We start from the raw sequence: 16,004 nt of genomic DNA, 5'->3' as shown, positions 1-16,004 counted from the left end.
ATCTCTGACAAAGTGATCCTGGCTATTCTAATACAGCTATGGGTTCCGTTATCTGGAATCTATCCAGAAAGCTCCGAATTACAGGAAGGCCATCTCCCATAGACTCCATTTTACGCGAATAATTCAAAATTGTTTCAAATATTCCCTTTTTTTCCTGTAATAATAGAACAGTATCTTGTACTTGATCCTAACTAAGATATAGTTATTCCTTACTGGAGACAAAACACTTTTATTGTTTAAATGATTTTTAATAGATTTAAGCTATGGAAACCCAAATTACAGAAAAAACCCTAGTCCTGGGCATTCTGGATAATAGGTCCCATACCTGTAGTGGAAGATATTTATGAAACTTGTCGAATCCTTGTCAGTTGAACTTAAAAAGAAAACCACTAGATACCATGTTCAATCACATCCCTTATCTCAGGTTTATTTCTGTAGATAAGCATAATTAGAAATCAACTCATGTATGGACGGATACATTCAAATAGGTCAAAATTGTCAGTGTTAAGGAGATTTCTTTTAACTGTACAGAAATAAATGATTAGCGAGAGGTTAAATAGGAGCACAATAATGTTGTCATTTGTTGAGCGTACCCTTTATTTCATTGCTATCAGAGGAACGGCCTGAAATAGGGAAAATAAATATGAAACCGTAACCTTCTGTGATGAAAAAAAATGCGAATGCATGTTCTTTAGCTGAATCTGGTTGAGCAGTTAGGGTGAAGACACACGGAGCTACTACTAGCAGCTACTTGTTGTGGCTAAAATAGACAAAGCTGATCATTTACTGGTATCTGTCTCTACATGTGTTTTAGTAGAGGCAATTCTCAGTATTGTATATGGCAGGGTATTTTCTGGCATATAGTAGCCATTACATGTAGAAGCTACTAAGTAGCTCTGTGTCTCTTCACCCTTAGACAGGGACAAACACAAATAATCTGGAAAATAAATGTCCCAATGGGCCGTTACTGCAGTCAGGCCTTCCAAAAAGCAGACCTCATGAAATCCACTACAACACTGAGCTATAAGATCCATGATCTGATTCCTTTCCTTTACGCAGAGGCCACAAACAGAAGTAGACCAACCCCAGAGTCTTTTACAAAAGAATTTTTTTAAAAAAAATGGTCAAGAAAGGGTTTGTCTGAAAATTTTATTTCAGCTTTCTGAACACTCCAAAGCCACAGCGCTTCAGATGTTACACAAGTGTCCAGACAGGATTAACAAAAATGCCTAAATTACAAATCTGAGTCACCTTGTGTAAGAGCTTCAGAAGGAAAGAGAGCAAAAATAAATCCGACATACGCACACATCATGGAAAGGAACAGATGTTTCATGCAAATGGCAGGCAAGATGGGAAAAAGCCACCTGACTCCACAGATTTTGTACAATGAATCATCAGAAAAAAAAAAAAAAGTACTTCGTAGTAAACCTGTACAACCAAATACATTTGGGATCTAAACCTAAGTTACATTATTTAATGTTATATACACTTATTTACCCCATTAGGTTTTAAGGAAAGCCTTCATTAAACCCAAACAAAAAATAACAAAAAAAATCGTATTCCAAAGTATTGAAACGTAGGAAGGATGAAGATTACTATAGAAATTCAGTTAAAATGCTTCCTTTTTAAATCTACACCTCAAAGGAGTCATAAAAACAAGAATCTAGTCGTTTGACATTGTTTCCTTTTAACTATACAGTAAATTGCAGTGCCGAGAACACCTGTTTTCAGCCCTCTTTGGATGGATTCGCAAAATGCTGCTTTTTTTTGTCCATTTCGGAGATAAATACGTGGGAAATTGGTCCAATTATATGGAAAGCCGTTATATTACATGCATTTTATTGGTTTAAAAGAAAAGAGCGCAGATGTATTTGACACTGCAAACCAACGGACAACCACAGTCAAAATATAAACATACAACTTTAAAGTGGCGACAGAACTTAGAGAAAAGAAGGTTTCCTGGAACAGCATTCCTAGAGCATTGAGAAGGTACCAAGAAGACTACTAATCAACTAGTTTCAGCAGCCAAGTTTCCCCTCTTTTTATTTAATGGAACAAATGCTTTAAATAAACTGTTTGTCCTCTTCACTGAAGAGAGCTAGTCTATTCATCTTTAATGAGCTAGTTTTTTTGGGAAGATTAGCCATGTACTGTATTAATGCTTACTGCGTATAATCCAAGCATTTGCTGTGATGATTGGAAAGAGCAGTCAGTGAGAACCTAGGATCAATGAAAGTGATGCCATTTTAAGCCTTCCACAAAACGGAGACCAACACAGTACCCAGTGTTAAAACCCAATCTCTTCCGGCACTAATGTGCATATTTCTCCCCATCCCCAGAAAAAAAGTAGTAACTGATCCACAGTTCCCATTTCCAATGGATTTCTCAGTCAATTTTCACATTCGTGTAAATTTTCCGAACAAAGGCACTTGTTCCCATGTAACCGATTGCTCCTAAAAGATAGAAAAAAAAAAAGAATTGCATGAAAAATGCCCAGTTCCTAGGGCATATTAGTGGCACTATAACAACTGGAACAATACACCTTCAGTTCCTCAGATAGAACTACATCAGACTCTAAAGCTGGCCATACACGTGGCGATCTCACGATGTTTCGTACGACCGTCGGTCGCACGAAACATCGTAAGATCCGCTACACACCATTCAGGGCTGAATCGGCAGGTAAGGAGGTAGAAACAATAGGATTTCTACCTCCTTCTGCCGATTCAGCTCTGAAGGGAGAATTTTGGTCAGGCGCCTTCTATGGCGCCCGATCAAAATTTTCTAACCTGGCCGATTGGCGAGTTGACCGATATCAGCAGCTTCCTGCGATATCGGTCGGCTCGCTGACATGCCATACACGCACCGATTATCGTACGAAACGAGGTTTCGTACGATAATATCGGTGCGTGTATGGCCACCTTTAGGCTTCTCTCCAATTATTTAAATCTATCTAGATGGAACTTAAAGAACATATTAAGTCTAAGAGAAATATACCCAGAAAATGTCTGGCAGAAGGTGGCACAAACCTGCTATACTATATCCAGTGTAGTGTACAGCAAAACAAATGCCACTGCATCTCTTCTCTCTCTATTGATGATGACAGCTGGGTTTCCAGGAAAGCTTTTTACCCCATGCATGTTTGTTTAGATGGGTAAGGATTGGGTCATATTCTCAGTTCAGTATGTCAAGTACAAAAACAGATATATAATCTACAGCTTAATTTATAATGTCAGTTACACTTCCCTTACATTAAACAAGCAATACAGGATTCGCTCGACTAAAGCTTTCTCTATTTACGCCAGGAATGCTGTATTACCCAGATGTACTGTGTGCAATTCAGTAATGCACTTCCTATAACCCAGCTCTTAGGGATATGCCAACATGAGTAAACAAGCATCAAAATTCCTAAAAGAGGATGCACCCTTGTGTCAACATTGTGGAATGGGCATTCACTCTTTGTTTAATTTTTTTAGTATTATATCTACTTTCCTCTACCATCAGTTACAAATAATAAAAGAGCAAAGCAAATCAAAGGTCTTTACATTGACAAGAACCCATGCCAAGGCCCCTGAAATTAAGCCTTTTATTAAACAGAAACCAGACCCCTAATGCAGAGCGCAGTTTATAATAACCAGTATTGAACTTAAACCTACCACCTATGACCCGTGCCCCTCAGCTCAAACTTAGAGCGTTTTTGGTAATTATCACACAACATGTTTGACAGTGGTGTTCTGAATAGGGATACATTATATCTTTGGAGAGAGCAAATCTGACAAGGGGTGAATTATTACACTGCTGTATGCCTGTAACACAGTGAATGTTACAGGCAGTTATTTTTCACACACAGCAGAATGAGGAAATGTGTGGTCTGAACAGTTGGAATCAGTTAACATGTGCTTACACAGTGAAAATAGCTTCTTGCAGCCCCAGGTGTGGTCTGAACAGTGTTACACAAAGGGTTGGCTGGTTCACTGCAGAGATGACAGCAAGCATACTGAGGCTATTCTTGTATAACAGCCACTTCTGCCAGTGCTTAATATCAAAATAAAATCATACATTCCAAAAGAACTTAAGGACAAAATTACTTTGTTGTATACTAATACTTACCACACATAATGCCCAAAGCTGTGCTAAATACTGCCATATATCCAAAGTAAAATGATGTTTGAAACAATCCATACATCCTGGTGAAAAGTAAAGGAAACACACATGATTAGAAAGTTTCATAGATTACCAGATATTAAGAGATCTGTAATGATAATGGGGTCTTCCAGCTAATAACTGATAAAACACACAGGTGTGTCTGTGAGCAAGCTGATTGGCTAGCTGAAGGGTTAGGCCAACCAATCTGGGTTATAAACATATGGAAAAATTCAGTCACCCATTAATGCCCAACTTTGAAAGGGGTTGTACATTTTCTTTTAGTATAGAAAAAATATAAATTGTAAAGGTCATTAAAAAAAGGGATCTGCTATTTAAGGGTGTATCTCATTGACTTTATTAAACTTATGTATATAAATAGTGGCAACTATCTATTTTTTGTATTTTACACTAGCCTTTATTAAAATGACAAAACAACAAACAAAATTTACAACCAACAATTTTGCACTGGAAAAAGCATCAACAATAAACTTACTTCGTTTTGAAAAAATAGTAGTAAAATGAATACATGTAAACATAGATAGCAGTCGATGCAGCAGAAAGGAAGCTCGTCCATTGCCTGTAGGAATAAATACAGTGTTACTTGGGTAGAAGTCCTGGGCAGAAGTTCAAGTTTTGGTACTTTCCACATTTAAAGCACTAAATCCAGGATTGTTTTTTTGCAGAATCTTAGTACTTATTGCAGGATATTATTGAGCTAAACCAAATCAGACCCCTTCAACTCAAGTGACTAACACTCTGAACAACTGAGCATAATGCATTTGTGTTCACAACCGATGCAATTATATATATTTCATTCAGTTCGGTATCCGGCCAAATCACTTGTAAGATTCAGTATTTACCATAATCGAAAAATGATGTATTCTGTGGATCCCTATTTAATGCTACAATGTAGCCAAAATGGCTATTTGGCTAGAAAAACTAAAATGAAATGACTTATGGTTTAGAAGCATCGTCCCAGTTAGTGTAGAATAGTAAGGACATTTAACCAGTTTTTACTGTATAACAGTGCATCTCAAGATATATTACTTAAACATACTGAAATAGAAATGGAAGTCATTTTAGCAATTAAGAGTCTTGCCATTAAGTGTGCCCATGAATATAAAGACACACTATAAACTACCGGCAGCTTTTAGGGCTATGGTACAGATGGTTGTTTGGTTGCTATGGGTCTCTGCTTATGGCAAAGAATGGCAGGAGGACTCATTTGAGCATTTAAGTGGTTGCAGCCATGTTTGCCACATACAGAGTGTTTCCAAGCTTTCTGTTGGAAAGTGGTGCCACATGTGCCATGTAAGCAGGGGTTATTACGTTATAACACAGGCAAGTTATTGATTTCCTTGTTGTATGGTCACACCAGGAAATCAGTTTTACTTATATTCAAGTACAGGATAGATTTCTGTAAGAACACAATTATAATACAGGTATTGTATCAGGTAAAGGCCATCTCCCATAGTCTCAATTAATAGTAGATAATTCTAATTTTTAAAAATGATTTTCATTTTCTCCAATAATGAAACAGAAATTTTTTTTAGTAGGCTTAAGGTTTAAAAATCCACATTATGGAAAGACGCCTTATCTGGAAAACCCCACGAGCAGGGGTCCCATGGCCAATAAGCATTAAGTTTCTGTAATAAACAAAAATCCAATTTTTTTTTTTTACAAAAAATGTTAGAAGGATACGGTATATTGTCTGTGAATAGTGCTATAAATATCTGGGAAGCCATGTCAACTGCATAAAATATGTAAGGATACTTACCACCTGTAGTCCTCTGCATTTAGTAGGAAGTATGTACACACTATAGTCACACATACAGTCACAATGCAGAGTATAACCAGAACCAGCATCATAAATCCATACACGTAATATATTTTGTAAGCCCAGAAGGAGGTGAAAATAAAATACCTAGGTACAAGAAAAAAAAAAGAGTGTTAATCCCAGTTTTAAGATATACATCTAACAGTAATAGCTCAGTGAGTGGGAGGTAGAGAAACTCAGGAGACTAAATAACTACATAGAATATTAAATAACCAAGTTTGTTTCTTTGCCTATGTACCAGTTTAGTGCCTCCCATAGCTCTGCAGCCCATGCTGCTAAGAAGGATGTGCTTAAAACACCCTGGTTTCATTTTAACTGAAGCCTTAACCATAATTCTATGAACTTAGATTAGAATTGCTTATCCTTGCAAAATGAAGTAGCTAAATTCTGCAAACTTTGTGCAGGCTGAGAAATCAGCATTGTGTGGCATTTGTGTAAGGGCTATGGCAACAGGGGCATTCTCTCAGCTGGCATATTTCAGATGGTAGAGAAACACACAAATTCACAGCTGCTGCCTCCAACTGACTTCAATGGGAACTGCCTAACATCTGAAGTACTGGTGGTATTAGTGTGGAACATTTTTTTACAAAGACAACACAGGCCATAATACGAGAAAATACCCCTTGTGTCATCACCCTAAGTGTGTTATATCCAGTGAGGCATAAATCCTGTATTAACTCCAGATAAGACTACTTTCCCACACATTAGACACTGGTACCTCACCATAGGCAAGTGTATTAACAATACAGTACCAATCTTTGCCATGCATGAACTATGGCTATTTTTACACTCAAACTTTCTTGAATGTATTTGCCTTACCTTAATATTTTCCTTCAACTATTATTTTACAAACACAATGGATCCCAACACCCCACCCCCAAACATACTTTATCCTCTCCCTTTGATTTGCTCTGCCTGGTAAGGGCAATAGAAGCAGACACAGTACAGGCTATAATTACTCACATTTCAATAAAAATTGATCCAAAAGGTAGAATTCCACCCAAGCAAACAATGACAGCTGGCTCCATGAACCTGTGAAAGACAAATCCATTTTATATAAGCATTATAAATATGTCAAATACAAATAATTATATTAATAGTGTTATTGTGTATATTATCATCATTACGATTATCTTCATCACCATTACTTTATAATAAAAATAATAATAATGTAATATCCATGCTGCTCCTTACTAAAAGTTACTACTCATTTGGCTTTAAAGTGAACACTATATAATGAAATACTAATATATTAATTAATAAATGTGATAAAGCAGTATTTGTCATAATTACCCATAGTATATATCTAGGTTACCCAGAGTACATTATCTGGAGTAGCTTCACAGTCCCTGTTTGTGCAATGGAATATGATAAGATTTGTCACTAATGGTAAATCTGCGATACTGCAGGTGACAAACCTCCCGAAAATCACAGGAAAATGCAAAAAACGCAGTTTCCTGCGATTAAGCTAGAACAATCCTAATGTCATGCAATGGCACAAGGTAAGATTTGTTGTTCACTAGTGCAGATTTACTGCACGCGACAAATCCTAGTGTGCCTCAGCTCTTTAGCTCAAACAATATCAAAAACCATTCTGTGCAAAACTATCTTGTAAATTACCACTTTTGTAAAATAGATATGTCTTCTCTTGAAAATGTATTCTATTCTATAAACTAAAAATGTCCACGTTTTTCAAAATTTTTGCAATTATAAAGCAAAATTGTTCTTTTATGGTTACAATGGTTACAATGGTTCCAATCTGTGGATAGGTAATGTGCTTTATCAGCTTCTCCTCAGCTTGGCAGAACCAGAAAATGACAAAGTGCAAATGGGAGTGGTTGTTTTTCTTGTTCAGTACAAGAAAATAACAAAAACATAAGATATTCCATATATAAATGAATAGGCTAAACGTATTAGGGTGCTTTTATCCAATAATGAATATGGGAGACAAAGAGGAGCCGAGTTTGGGTGTGCACTATATGGGGGTTCCTTTGCTTCTCCTTTTTGTATATGCCCAAAGCAATTATTAAAGCTACACATTGGGTTTTAGATCAACTTGCCCGCAAATTAAGGATGGCAAAAATGTAGTTATCTTATGCCTCAGGGTTTAGGCTGAGTAGCTGCTATAACATGGGGCCTGTGCACTCCGGAACAGACTATATCATCATCAAGACTTTTTTTTTCACCATTTTAAGCCAGTCAGCTTAAGTAGGTTCTGCCAAAATCATAGTTCTGTAGGCCCAAACACAGAGAACTGTATCCAAAAATCTGCAAGCATCCCTAGCTTAACAGGGACTGATAAGGCACCTTACATTAGAACAGTAACTGTAGTTGCTTGATCCATATTCATTTATTTTTCTTCTCGAATTAAAGAAGATAAAATATAATGACCATTACACAGAGAATGTACTTACCACTTCTTTTCGGGAATGGGCCGCGGGACAGCATTTACACGGCAAGGGAAATTGGGCTGCCCTGCCAAATTTCGACCAAGAATTGTCCCAACCAGGTTCAGTGGAAGAATTACGAAGAAACAAATGCAACACACAGCAACCTTAGGAAAATAAAGATATATGCTACTATATTATCCAGCCACTTGTACTCTGTAAAAAGCAGATTATTGAACGACATACACAGTAAACATCCTGGAGTTAATTTTTCTCAATATAAGTGGCTTTTAGAGACAAAGAAAAAAAAACAATTTAACAAGAAACCTAGAATTCTAAATATAACTTTACAGCTTTTTTGGCTGAAATTTATGAGCATAGTGTGCATTTTATGGTTGGAGCACGCCAGCCGCATGTTACCATGGCTTTGGAAATGTGCAGCTGGAACGCAAGTTACTGCTCAGAGCTTTCATGATTATCTTTTATGTTGGACTGCCTTTTTCCAAATGAATTGGAATGCAATAACCGCAGACTCTTCCAGACTTTAGTTACTGCCAGAAGTGCTGCACTACATAACAGAGCAAAACATTCACCACAGTCCTAGATTTTTCTTTAAAAAGTTTGTTTTGTGGCATAATCTTTTCACTGAAATACAGAAGTTTTTATGAAATAAACATTTAACATGGTTCCTCCTGACTGGCTACATTCACAGACTGCAACATTCATATAATGTAATAAGATTTCAATTTGTAATAAGATAATTATAATTATCTGTTATGGAGATGGAGAGTAAATATTTATGAAAAATCGTACAACTAAATGTGATACAGTTTTAAAAAGAGGGATTTTTTTTTTTTTACTGTAGCCAGATCAAGGGACTCAAATAAATGCAGGGCTAGCTGTATGTACTATAGAACAAAACTACAGTTTGCAATGGTAATCACATTTTATACAGTTATTTTACATCCAGGATGAGAAACTTATGACCCTACTCCTGCTGCTACAATGTAATATCCAACAGAGGACAAATATCACTATGATTTAGTGGCGAAGTGTAATGTTACAGAATGTTCAAAGAATTCTACATATTTTGTATAACTACCCTGTGGTTCATTTATACCTGCTAAGTTGGAACTCACAGCACTGCCTGGTTATTCTGGAAAAAATAACTTTTTTTTTTTTTTTTTTTTTTCTTACCAAGTGGGAAAACGCTCATTTCAAAGTTTAAAATATAGGTATTTTTCATTTTACAACATACTAAAGGAGATGAATGCACATTATAAGATAAAGTATATTGAGTGTCAAAGTGCAAATGTTCCAGACTTTGTAATATATGTTTGTGTCTGAAAGTGCAAAGTACAGAACTTGAGTGGCAGTGCCACCTAGTGGCTGCAATGAGACAAAGCATGCAACACTATGTTAACACTGAAACTTATGTACTTAAATATAAATGTATCATTTTGCAACTGCAATGTAACACCAGGCAGATTCTACGTAATACCTGAAATGGCTGATTACACATCCCACAATACAATTAATATAAATAAGCTACAATGTAACTGCCAATCAAGTAAAGCTTACATTTTGTAGCAGATAACAAATACGTAACTTGTAATACAGTGATTTTTAATACTTAACTTGAGATAAACAAGGACTAAATGCCATTTGTGGCTTGCTACACATGTACAGGATGAAATACTATTGTATAAAAAGACTTTCTACATCTATATAAAAATAGTTTAGAATACAGCTGTTATACTTCTTTATTTTACTGTTACTTTTACTTAAGTTGCTGACATACCATTGTCCCAAATGGAATTGCCCTTGATGCATGATAGTAAATTGCAATAAAGTTGATGAAAAATGCAGTTCCGCAAACCATTGCTGGGATTAGAAAAGCTCCAATGAACATCTGCTTTATCCATCGTCGGCCTGAAATGATTTGACAAATGTTACATTGAACAAAAAAGGAATAGGGGAAAAAAAGATACATCCAAATAATTAGATCAGTAATACAATCTTGACTAAACCCATTTAGCTATGAAATAAAGGTGCAACACTATACCTTTATTTTATATGCCATTTAGGCATATTTCAACAATTAAGTGCCCATTTAGGCATATTTCCCACTCACTTGCATCAAGATCCACTTGTTATCATTTGAATAAGAAGATCACCTCCATGTGGAAGTTTTAATCCTATATTATCCAACCCATTTCTATGTAAGCCCTAATTTATCTCAGAAAGGCCAGCTTTAGTCAAGTTTTGTCTGCTACTGGCTTAAGCTGTCTGTAGATCCCTCAGCCACTCCCACAGGCCTCTTCCCTTCAATGGTATGCGACCCTCCCCCTTCCCAATTGTGGCTTGCAGTAAACAATACAAACATATCATCCTATCTGCACAGTACATATGTATAAGTAGGTAGAAAATCCATGCAAAAAAATTAAAGAACTGTATTAAAGCTGCAATAGTCAACTCCCAAATTGGATCCTGGATTTACTAAATGCCTGTTTAACAAAAAACACCACATACACCGTCAGCACAACAGGGACAGCTCCCAATGTTTAAACAAGTAAAACAAATAAACCATACCTCCTTGTCTAGCATAAAGACTTCCTCCAAAATATCCATTCACTGGAGATGTTGCAGCATAGACAAAAATTGCAGTGCTCAACATGGAACCTCTCCTGCAAAGTAAGTATTAGCAGAAAAATGTCACAACAAGAATTATAGGTTAATTCCCTATGTAGTAACCTGTAAAACTGGCGTGCTCTCCAGAAAACGTTCAAATAATCCTCACTTTTTTCTTTTCACAAACAAAAAATAAAGGAATAATTAAAGAATCGGATATGATTCTGAAGCATGCAGTAAGGTAGCGTAATGGTTATTGTTGTTGCCTTGCAGCAGTGAGGTCCTGCCTTCAATTCTGACCTGGGCACTATCTGCAAGAAGTTGGTACATTCTCCCTGTAGGGTGGGGTTTTCCTGCATGCTTAGATGTCCTCCAACATTCTAAAAACATACAGGCATGTTACCTGGCTCCTGATGAATCTGACTTCTATAGCCCTGTTGGTGTAACCACTATTTTATATTCTATTTGGATTTTTGATTTGGCTGGTAAGCTTTAGGTAATAATTTGTGGACACAGGTTTTCATTCAGCCCTCACTCCTACACATAGGATTGTAATTTATACTCCCATCTATCCTAAATAAAAGGATATTTTATGTGTGAATAGCAAACTCTCCGTAAAGTACTGCATAGCTTAATGGCACTATAAAGCATAAAGATTAATTCTACAGGAGTAACATATTAATAGTACATTTTTACTGCTTCAGTTATATATCCATCACAATACAAACAACTATTTGTACACTTCTGTGACTTCAAAATGCTAAAGTATTTAAAATAAAACAAAGGCAAGTCTAGCAATGTTGGAAACAAGCAAAGTGCATCATTAAGTAAACATTACCACTTACATTTACAACACTTTTATAAAAGCTCCCTATGTAACTAAATTAATACAACCCTTTTCTGCACTTTAGTGGAGGAAATAATGATTTTCTAAAAACCCTTTCTACATCTGTCCATATTATATATATATCAGCAGACCCATATGTGACCCCATAAGCCTACTCTTTGTGCTCCAGTTCTGTAAAAGAAATACTCTATACTGAACCACTGCACATTGCTAGCAGACTAGGTACTGTTAACACTGGGGGTTAGTTATTAACACAAGGCAAATTTGCACCTCGGCAGTAACCCATGGCAATCAATCAGAAATTCACTTTCAAAGCTCTAACTGCAGCTGGCTGGAAAAATCTAAATCACTGAATGCTTGCAATGGATTACTGCCCACTGTTTAGAAGCAAGTGCCACTGCCCTGGGCTGCACCCATGAACAGTGCTCCAACTGGCAGCACTTGTGTATTAGTCCCCCAATACTCATCAGAGTCTGTAATCTTTATTTACAGTCCTAGACAGAGATTAAAGGAGAAGGAAAGGCTATGTCACTGGGGGGGTGCCAAAATGTTAGTTCCCCCCCAGTGACTTTAATCACTTACCTTTTACCCAGGACTGTGCTCCTTTTAGAAGAAAAACGCTCCAGTCCGGGGTAGCTGTGAGCGTCTCCTCCTCCTTCTTCTGGAAGAGGAGACACTCGCTCACAGCTACCCCAGACTGGTGCAGTTTTCTCCTAACAGGAGCACCAGCCCAGGGTAAAAGGTAAGTAATAAAAGTCGCGTGGGGAGCATAACATTTGGCACCCCCCAGTGATTTTTACCTTTCCTTGTCCTTTAAGCAGTACCTGACTTGCTAGCATAGTGCCATGGTGGTCAGGTACAAGAACAATACGGGCAAATTAATTTTTACAGAGGGCTGCAAAAATAATTACTCCCACTAGTTTTTCTGAACAAAAACATTCTAAGCCTCTCTTAGCCATGGAAGTATCCTTGTTGCACTAAGCAAGCTATGTCATACAAACAATTTATTTAAATCTATAATCTTTACAGTGTCCCTTTATTACTCACTCTGTGTACAAATCCTCAATCATGGCAACAATAATTACAATAAGAGAGACAGCAAATATCTGACACCCAGATCCAATTAGAGATGAAAACATAAGAGGGTGACTTGATGGCCGGAATACATCTCCGTGGACTTGCTTCCACCCATACTCATCGCCCAAATCTCGGTCCTAATATTAAAAAAATAAATAAATAAAAATGAGGGTCTCAAATATAAATGAAAACTGCAAAATGCCGAACTAAAAACAAATAAAATGTTGGAGAAGCTAAAGTAGTAAAAAGTGGCACCCACCCAGACCCATACCAGCTGTGAACAAACAACTGGCCCAACTGTATCCCATGATCCAGTCGCAGCTCAGGGGCAAAACATTCAGATTAGCCCAATCTGACACATCATACTGGGAAGATCCACTCACTGTTTACCTTGCAACATAAGTAAAAGCGCCTATTATGGGCAGTTTTAGCCAATGATTTGTTTGAACAGGGCAGAGAATATATTTAATCAATTATGTGCACCGCAGGAACCTAAATAACTATTATTTAAAAATTCACTATAATGCAGTGGATGTACAATAACTATTTTGACAAACATTTTTATAATTTTTGGGGAAAAAATGTGTTATTAGTGTGCCACCTTAACCTAACTTATTTTCCAAATGCAACAGCCCTGCCATCGTGTCAGTACTACATTAAACTACTGACGCACTGGAGTCTGGCAATTAGAACAGGTGGAAAAAGTTAGGTGCTACTGCAACAAAAATATTTGACCTCATTAAATTATTAAACACTAAAAAATATAATAAAGGCTTCATAAAATTTATTCTATTACATTTGTGTTTTTTGTTTTTTTTTTTATAATAGCAAAAGTTCCCATTTAAAGTGAATACATCACTGCATGTAGGATTCCGTGTCCAGAATGACCTGCTACACCAGTAAAACCAGAAGTGACCTGATACCTGTCAAGAATGACAAATGCACTCAGGCACTATACAGGCAGGGCACCAATATGACCTCTTGCTGTTTTCCCTGGGACATGATGTGAACATACACTTTGTAAGCAAACAACTTTCAGATGCAAAAGAGGGTATACACAGTGCCTGTTAAAGTAGTCCTACATGACCAACAGGTTGTTATAATGTACTGATCCCTTTTTACCTGTGAGCCACATTGAAATGTAAAAAGAGTTGGGAAGAAACAAAAGCATGAAAAATGTTTCTGGGGTGCCAAATATGAGCCGATTGGCTATTTGGTAGCCCCTACATGGACTGGCAGCCTACAGGAGGCTCTGTTTGACAGTACACATGGTTTTTATGAAACCAAAACTTGTTTCCAAACCAGGAATTCAAAATAAGCACCTGCTTTGAGGCCACTGGGAGCAACATCCAAGGGCTTGGTGAATATGTAGCTCCCGAGCCACTGGTTGGGGATCACTGTTATGATGGCATACTTAGAAACCATTTAAATACTATGCACATACTTAACAGAAGGAGGACATTGTATTGCATAATGTTGTTATATGAGGTTACATTTGAAGGCATCTACTCACCATGTCATCCATTTCCTCCTCTTTACTGTATCGAGCATAATCCTTTCTTAAAGTTCGCATGAGAATCATGGACACCAATCCAACCAGGAAAATAACCATCATGAATGAATTGAAAATTGAAAACCAATGAATCTATAAGGAAAAATAAAAAGGTTTTATTTATTACATTTTCCATAAATAAATCTGTACTATAGAAGAAAAGTGCAATAACAGAAAAAATAGAAAAACACAATAAGAATAACCAGGTGTAGTTGGACAATTCAGCAGATAACATAGAAGATGGCCTAGGTTACTAAAATATGGCATGTAAAGGAAGATCTGGTTATACATATGGCTGTTGCAGAGAAGCTGTTACTGAATATTCTGGTTCACAGTGCTTAGACATGGTACAGGTATGGGACCCATTATCCGGAAACCTGTTATCCAGAAAGTTCTGAATTACAGAAAGGCCATCTCCAATAGACTCCATTATAAGGAAATCATTTAGATTTTTACAAAATATTTCATTCTTTTTTGTCATAATAAAACAGTACCTTGTACTTGATCCCAACTAAGATGTAATTAATCCTTATTGGATGCAAAACAATCCTATTGGGTTTATTTAATATTTACACGATTTTTTTAGCAGACTTAAGGTAGGGAGATACAAATTACAGAATAAATTCAAGTACTGACACACATAAATTATAAATATAATGAAATGCCCCGGTGAAGGCTGTTCTATTAGCTGCCCTGTAACAGGGTATAGTAATGAATGATCCTAAGTACATTTGTTACTTGTTTGCATGTGAACTTTTTGAAGCATTGTGAAATGCATTTCTAAATCCCAGCCTAAGGGCAGGTGCTCATGAAGTTACACTTTACCAGTACAGGCATGGGACCCATTATCCAGGATGCCCGGGATCTGGTGTTTTTTCTGTATAAGGGGTCTTTTCGTAATTTGGATCTCCTACCTTAAGTCTACTAAATAAAATATTTAAACCCAATAGGATGGTTTTGGCTCTAATAAGGATTAATTATATCTTAGTTGGGATCAAGTACAAGGTACTGTTTTATTATTACAAAGAAAAAGGAAATCATTTATAAAAATTTAAAATTATATGATTAAAATTATTTGATTATGGGAGATGGGCTTTCAGCAATTCGGAACTTTCTGCATAATGGGTTTCTGGATAAGGGGTCCGATACCTGTACTGAAACTGACACTATTCAATTTTCTCTGACATTACCGTTTTGTTATATGCAATTTCTAGAGTAACCTTTTCTTAGTCTGCTGATGTATTTACTGCGCTTTTTGTGGTGTTATTTATAGCCAACTAAGCCTTTCACTGTTACACCTTGGTGTAATTTTAGTGAGTAATGTTAGTGTCTCTTAATTTACTTTATTTTTATTTAGGGTAACAGCAAACACCACTCCCTGAATTTAGTTGAACAAGTGGGTTATTTTGCATATCTCAATACACTTAGGGGCTGATTTACTAAGACACGATTTCGAATCCGAATTGGAAAAATTCCAAACATTTTGCGACTTTTTTTGTATTTTTTGCGATTTTTTTGGCGTCTTTACGA

At 36.6% G+C, this 16,004-nt stretch overlaps 1 protein-coding gene across 1 annotated transcript in view; it reads right to left on the bottom strand.

The window, feature by feature from the left end:
* Window positions 1-401: 401 nt before the first annotated feature.
* The window catches only part of tm9sf3 (transmembrane 9 superfamily member 3), a 33,127-nt gene continuing 17,524 nt past the window's right edge, over window positions 402-16,004 (bottom strand). Inside the window, exons 6-15 of the mRNA XM_002935964.5 lie at window positions 14,436-14,567; window positions 12,893-13,059; window positions 10,960-11,054; window positions 10,169-10,299; window positions 8,395-8,534; window positions 6,944-7,012; window positions 5,921-6,067; window positions 4,637-4,720; window positions 4,108-4,184; window positions 402-2,453 (exon numbers count right to left, since the gene is read on the bottom strand). Coding sequence (XP_002936010.2) covers window positions 2,386-2,453; window positions 4,108-4,184; window positions 4,637-4,720; window positions 5,921-6,067; window positions 6,944-7,012; window positions 8,395-8,534; window positions 10,169-10,299; window positions 10,960-11,054; window positions 12,893-13,059; window positions 14,436-14,567 — 1,110 coding nt within the window. The 3' untranslated portion in view covers window positions 402-2,385. The remainder of the gene's footprint in view (window positions 2,454-4,107; window positions 4,185-4,636; window positions 4,721-5,920; window positions 6,068-6,943; window positions 7,013-8,394; window positions 8,535-10,168; window positions 10,300-10,959; window positions 11,055-12,892; window positions 13,060-14,435; window positions 14,568-16,004) is intronic.

The sequence above is a fragment of the Xenopus tropicalis genome, chromosome 7 (assembly GCF_000004195.4).
Source record: "Xenopus tropicalis strain Nigerian chromosome 7, UCB_Xtro_10.0, whole genome shotgun sequence".
NCBI lineage: Eukaryota > Metazoa > Chordata > Amphibia > Anura > Pipidae > Xenopus > Xenopus tropicalis.
The sequence above is the reverse complement of the archived record's forward strand: the minus strand, read 5'-3'. Positions and strand labels throughout refer to the sequence as shown.